The sequence below is a fragment of the Etheostoma spectabile genome, chromosome 12, assembly GCF_008692095.1.
Source record: "Etheostoma spectabile isolate EspeVRDwgs_2016 chromosome 12, UIUC_Espe_1.0, whole genome shotgun sequence".
NCBI lineage: Eukaryota > Metazoa > Chordata > Actinopteri > Perciformes > Percidae > Etheostoma > Etheostoma spectabile.
In genome coordinates, this window is record NC_045744.1 from 32,126,817 (window position 1) to 32,133,978 (window position 7,162).

Consider the following 7,162-nt stretch of genomic DNA (forward strand, 5'->3'; position numbering starts at 1 on the left):
GAGCTCCATCTGCGGCGAGCAGTCTGCAGACCAGGGGAATAAAGTTCAGATTCTCAGTGTAAGAGTCTGAACTCCGTGATTCATCCAAAGCCTGGACTGGTGTGGATGTTTCAACCTCACAACGGACTCGGACAAGCTTTAAAAAAACTTTTTAAGGATGCAACGCTGTACAAATACGTGTACCGTTGAGTATACTGTGAACATGTTTTATGGAGTTCTCAGCTAATCGTAATCCGTAAAATATTGATTTTGCTCCAACTTCCTTAAAAACTTCCATATGGATTTATTTTAAAGTGATTTTTTTCTCAAATAAAAAAACATATGTTAAATTTCACTCTGTTCATTGTTGTTTAACCAAACTTTAATGTTTTGGGGGGGGGACCATGATCCGGTCTGAAATGTCACAAACGGATTTAGGCATCGTCAGATCAGCTGATCGCGGGGCGAGCTTCCCGACCGGAGGTTCAGTCCCCTACAGCACCGCTCTCCACCGCAGCTTCGCGCCACACACACGGCCGGCCAAACTCGCTGCTATTCACTGACAGTAAAAAGTAAAGTCATTGTATGCACTGCTGCGTTGCTAAATAAGGAATAAATGAAGGAGACTTTCCCACAATCTTGACAATTCCTCATTTGCCCTCTCACGTCTGTCAGGTTCGTAATTATTCGGCTGCGCCTTTCCTCCTCTTCTCATCCCAGTCAGTACCGTAGTTTAGTGCCAGGCTGAGACTTAACTCCCTCTGTGACGTCATCGCTGAATTGACTCCATAAACCCGCGAATACCAAAAATGACCAAAAACTAACTTTTAAAACTATTTGGAGACATTTTTAAAAATGATAACATATCTTGAGTGCTTTTTTTACCCAATAATCAACAGTGGTGGTAACTTGCAACATGGGCTTTACACACACACACACACACACACACACACACACACACACACACACACACACACACACACACACACACACACACACACACACACACACACACACACACACACACACACACACACACACACACACACACACACACACACACACACACACACACACACACCTTTATTTTTCTAAAATGATGTAAATTCTGCTTTTTTGTTGTTTGGTGAACCTGAATTCAAACTCAAACAAGTGGACCCACAGGCAGTTCTAAATGTAACAAAGCAGCGTTCCTGCGTGCCTCTTTTGTTCATGGAATGCTGCATACCATGTGAAATCACACACTGGGCGGCACTGCACCACCTTTGTTAGTTCAGTGTGAGAGCAAAGCAGATATAACAGCAGACCTTCATTGCGGCGCTATTGCGGAATCTCTTTGTGAAAGGGGTTACAGTCACTTCACTTTGAGTTTTTTTTAACATTAATATGCGTTTCCCCAGCCTGCCTATGGTCCCCCAGTGGCTAGAAATGGTGATAGGTGTAAACAAAGCCCTGGGTATCCTGCTCTGCCTTTGAGAAAATTAAAGCTCAGATGGGCTGATCTGGAATCTTGCCTCTTTTGAGGTCATAAGGGGCAAGGTTACCTCCCCTTTCTCTGATTTGCCTGCCCAGAGAATTTGGCCCGCCCATGAGAGACAGACTGGGTGATCATGGCTTTCAAACGAGCAAAGGGACAGTTGGTCGAGGCCACTCCCCAGCCTCCAACCTTGCCCCAAAACTGGGCCCTCAATTTGCTGATATTTGTGTCTGGCTAGCCAATGGAAGGCTGGGTGAGCTCAGATTACAGAGCATGCAGTGTCAGCTAATGTCCACTCACATGTCAATTCTATACTGAAGGAGGTTGTCTGGGATGGTACAAATTACTGGAATGATCAGTGAGGGGCCAATATCAGGACAAAGAAAAATCTTGTCACCCGCTAAAACCCACTGGCAGCATTCCTAGAGAGGAGTTCAAGGTATCCTGTGGTGTTTTAACCTCTAGAAGCGCTATGGAGACTTTTTTTAATGAGCGGTCGCCAATTTTGCTTGTCTCATGCTCACACACGAGGACGCACATGCATGCACACCATGGATGTATAAAACAAAAAACTTGGATACAGAATTTGAGGCGGAGCCCTGGTTCATTCCTACAGTATGAGAGTTGCTTAGTCGCGTTTTAAGCCAAAAAAGTTGATCTTCGACGCATAGATTTACCCTGATGATCTGCACTGTCGTGGGGACCTTTGATGCGCATTAGAGAGCCGAGCCGGCTGCTTCCGGTTTAGCACTCGGCTAACTTGAATGGGGGAAACTAATAAGGCTAGCGCGGTGGCTCAGTGGTTAGCACTGCTGCCTCACAGCCACTAAACACTGCAGATCCCCGATCTGGACAGAGTTCCGGGCAGGGCATGTCCTCCCGATGTTTGCGTGGGTTTCCTCTGGGTGCTCCGGTTTCCTCCCACCATAAAAACATGCATTCTAGGTAACTAGAACTACAGTTGAAAATTTTCCGACTGGCTAACACTGGCGCATTTACCAAAATGTTGATTAATGTGCATTGTCCTAATAAATCAAAAAAATAAATGATTTGATTGTGCAGCTCTGCTAGACTTTCCAAGTGTTATCAAACCAATAGGATCAAATTCAGTCATTTGGTTGGGGTTGGACGCTTGAAAAAAATGTCTCCGCAGACGTCTATAGGGAAAAAGCCTTTTGGGCCTAATGACATTATGTGATGGACACGGAAGATAACACAGATGTGTCAATGTGTCACACACAAAATGTGAGTTTGGCCAACTGCCCTGCTCACTTCCTGATGCACACACATGCATGACGCGATCCAAATTCCTGTCATTGGTTTCACAGGCAGCAATGTGCCAGCTGAAGGCCGGGAAGATGACTAAATCTTCCCTTCTTCATGTCTGAAAGTGGACCAATTGTCACAAGACCTTGAATAAAATCTAAACACAAAATTGTAAACAGAGAATGTATGTACTATGAGGCTCATACCCATTCCTAGCAGCGAGGTGCAGAGGGGTACAGCCTGAGATGTCCTGGTAGTTTGGGTTGGCTCCTCTCTTCAGCAGCAGAACCAGACACTCCACTGACCCACAGCTGTACAGCGACAACACAGAGCAACTAAGAGTCGGCAGACAAGACAACTGTCCTGCATGCACACAAAATCACCCCTGCTCAACACGTGACAGAGAATTCATTTAGCATGGCTTTCAAAATGTATAACCGTTTCATAAACACCAGAAGGTAGCTATGTTTACCACAGATTTACTCTCTCACCTCCCACTGAAAACTACATCTCTTTCCAGAAACCCTGTCCCAGTTACTTTGGATAACCCATAGATCTCACTAGAGAGGACTTCCAAAGAAATAGACACCAAAATAGTTTTTTTAAACAATTTGGATAAACTGACCCTTCCATTATTGAGATGAGCTTAAAGGGTAGCTAAGTTTTTTCCTACCCTATTTTCCTGTGTTTTTTGTGTGTAAATGACTGATGGGAACAACAATCTTTGAGCTTGAACTTAATACTGGACCTTGTATAAGATTGTATGTTCTGCGCTTGCATGAGAGGAAATAACTCCCCATGCCAGCATCTATACGTAATCTATTTATCATTCAAAAAAGGAAACCGGATATTCCAACCATCGCTATGATTATATACAACAGCGTTTGCCAAAATCAGCGAACGACAGCACCGAACGTGCGTCCCTCTGCCTCACTCCCTGCCAGGACGTCTTTCCTACGCTGTGACCACAGTGCGTGAATGAAACATTAAGTTGTTACGTTTTATTAATTTACTGGCTGGCCGGCTGGCTACTTAGCTACCTTGCTTGCTAGGAGGCTCAGTGCTCAGACTAGCACCAGCCACAGTGTAGAGGGAATGAGGAAGAGAGGTCTTGTGTTATATGGTACAGAACATCATTCTATTTGTTATACTAATGTGTAGGTATGTAGATCTTTCAAAAGACATTTGTTTATTGAGATAAATATACCTGTACAAGTCAATACACTACCGGTCAAAAGTCTGTGGTCTCTCCATTATAGACTTTTATAGATGTTGAATCGGCCAAAAAAAGCCGACGAGGGTCGACGAGCGGCGACGGTGCAGGACGCACCACAAAAACACGGCTCACCATCGGCCCAACTCGGAACGATGGCGGACGATTTCCCTGGTGTGTTAGCACCAAATAAAAACACAGTATCCACCTTTCAAAGCAGAAGCATTGTAGCAAAGTGTTTGGATGCCTTTAGCATGGAAACCATGTGAGCAGCACAAATAAGGTCCCCCAACCTCTGCATCCCCCCTATGAGTCATAGCCCGACCAATACTGGATTTCTGAAGAAAATACCGATATTCATAAAATGACAATGATACAACTGATACTTTTCTATAAAACAATGAGCATGACATTTTATAGTTGAAAAATCTACTGCAAAAAGTCATTGTTAGACAAACTATTTAAGGAAGACACTGTTTCTATATTACCTCAGCCAACACCCATACCCATATATCAGATATCAGAGCTAATATTGGCTGGTCTAGGTCTACTGTGTTGTCACACACTACTTGGGCACAAGGCTGCACTGCACCTCAAACATTTTCCTCCCTACTACTTTGTTAAATATATCAAATTTAAGGGTGTGCCTACTTTTAAATGAGAACAGAGTAATGTCTTACTTGGCAGCGATGTGTAGCAGACTTCTCTTGACTCGTCCAAAGGCGTAGTTCACATCAAACTTTGAGTTGAGCAGCAACTCTGACACTGACCTTTTAGAGACAGGATGGAACAAGTACGTCATTTCCTCTGGAGACGACAACGCAAATTCACTATAAATCAGTGGTAACAAATTTATAGAAAAAAGTATAGACATAATGAGACTTGCATCCATTGTTACTCAAGTGCTGGGATCACAGTGTCGCAACGGCAATAAATTGCACATGCTGTACGGTCTGGTTTGATGCTTACCTGTGCTGGTCAGCCATGACCATTGGCATAAGTGTGTACACAGCAGTCTCATTGTCTGTGTTGGGAGAAACAGAAGACAAAACTATTACAGCTGAACTTGACCAAACCTGACAAATTTAACACTTCCAAACAGACAATATGTCTTACCAAAGTATACCTGAACCCTTACCGTTTTGCACTGAATTGTGACTTTAAAAATTGAATGTGAAAACGAATTGTGGATTTGGGGAATTGTAACACACCTACTAGACTCACCAGACTTTAGATGAACTCTACTAAGACCTACACCAGAAGCCAAATAACAAATACCCTGGACCAGACAGGTTTCCTTGCTGAACTCCAGAAACACTTTTGTTGTAAATCATAACACCCCATTGATGGTTCATGTGATTAAAGGTCACATGACATGTTGCTGTTTGGATGCTTTTATATAGACCTTAGTGGTCCCCTAATAACATATCTGAAGTATCTTTATATAGACCTTAATAAGGAGCAAGATTCCAGATCGGCCCATCTAAGTTGTCATTTTCTCAAAGGCAGAGCAGGATACCCAGGGCTCGGTTTACACCTATTGCCATTTCTAGCCACTGGGGGACCATAGGCAGGCTGGGGGAACGCATATTAATGTTAAAAAATTAAAATGTTCATGCCATGGGACATATTTTAGACTAAAAAAAGTTGAAATTTGCAACAACAAAAAAGATATTGCGCTGGTCTGCTGCTTGCTTTCAACAGTCCAGTGTAGAGAATTCCAATAGCACAATAAAAAATAAAATGTATATAGTAAACTGAGCTTCAGTTCGTGCTGTCACGTCAGACTGAATAACAAAACACTGAAACTTCCTCTGGCTGCCTGCTGCTGTATGCTAGACTGTCAAAGCTAGCAAACTGAATACGTTACGTTACATTGACTAACTTAACAGACAAAATCAGTGTGGCTGACAGAGGCCGAGGCAGGGTGCTAGGACACCTCCGTATGACTGTATTACCACGTGAACATCACGGTTTCCACTGCCAGCTCGCGCTGTTTTAGCTAAAGCCTTTAGCATCCTGTATGGTTACCGTCTGGGAGTTCTACGGTCCTGGCCCGGCGAAGGGAACGGGTCAGCCGACTGAGCTGTACGTTGAGCTGCTCCATCGCCCGTTCCATCATAGGTGAGCTGTCCACCGAGATGAACGGAGCGAACAGGCTCGCCCGCCCGATTTATTTGTTCCTGATGGGGGGGTGTTGTTCCTGGGCGTCGTCCATGAGCGCTGGCAGAAGGGGAACCGCGTCTCTTCAAACAAACTGATTTACAGAGAGTACAGTACGGTACATTTTCACAGTGCCCTGGCCATACACCGACAACGTAATTGCCTAGCCTCTGATACTTCCTGTTGTGATGACGTTTAGGTGCTATGCAGTGTGGGTGATGTAGTTTTAAAGGCTATTGGGCTCAAAATACAGCACCGGTTTTGCATGTTGAGTGTAAATTGCAAAGGTCAAATCAGCCGTCGTATGCGGAAACCACAGGCAAAAGCCAGTCGTCCTTTGAATATAAATACGTGTAAGATAACGTAAGATAAGATAGACTAGGTCTGATTGCCCCAGAGGGAAATTTGCCTTGGCTATGACAGGGTCTGCAATATAAAATCCCCGCCAAAAAAATAAATAATTCATTCATCAATTGCAAGTGGCCATCAATCTAAATCAGAATAGGTACGCACATAATACAAATATATTGTTTATTATCTATCAAGAAGGACAAGGGCAGCCACAACATATTAGCCTATAGAGTTAAAGACTGGAAATAGGGATTGTTTGAAACTGTGGAGCACAGGATCCACTAATTGGGTGAACCCATGGGTGTATTAGAGAACCCTGTGGGCTATCATCCGTCTGAGGGGAGGAGCTGATACTTAGCATGTTGGATCTGAGATGATTTTTTTCTCATAAAGGTTTGTTGAAAAATATCCTGAAGACTGGGTTCCCCATGATCTTCGTGGCTGTCTGTATAAAAAATGCTGGGCCTGTGACTGTAGGCCTACTGTTACTAAACTATGCAGACCAGAGATAGCCTACCATACACTGTTAGACTTTTCATTGTATTTTTGCGGTAACTACGCGATTACAGTATCATAACCGTACTTGTTTTTTACAGTATAAAAACCCTTACAGTAACTTACTGGCAACACGTTGCCAGTAAGTTACTGTAACTACCCGATTACAGTATCATAACCGTACATGTTTTTTACAGTGTAATACCCTTACTGTAACT

The 7,162-nt window shown here is 43.5% G+C and overlaps 1 protein-coding gene across 2 annotated transcripts in view; it reads right to left on the bottom strand.

The window, feature by feature from the left end:
* hace1 (HECT domain and ankyrin repeat containing E3 ubiquitin protein ligase 1) overlaps window positions 1–6,285 on the bottom strand; it is a 52,395-nt gene extending 46,110 nt beyond the window's left edge. For both annotated transcript variants that reach the window (XM_032530414.1, XM_032530413.1), the window contains exons 1-4: window positions 5,967–6,285; window positions 4,905–4,959; window positions 4,616–4,705; window positions 2,929–3,033 (exon numbers count right to left, since the gene is read on the bottom strand). In XM_032530414.1, coding sequence (XP_032386305.1) covers window positions 2,929–3,033; window positions 4,616–4,705; window positions 4,905–4,959; window positions 5,967–6,057 — 341 coding nt within the window. In that variant the 5' untranslated portion in view covers window positions 6,058–6,285. The remainder of the gene's footprint in view (window positions 1–2,928; window positions 3,034–4,615; window positions 4,706–4,904; window positions 4,960–5,966) is intronic.
* Between the last annotated feature and the right edge of the window lie 877 nt (window positions 6,286–7,162).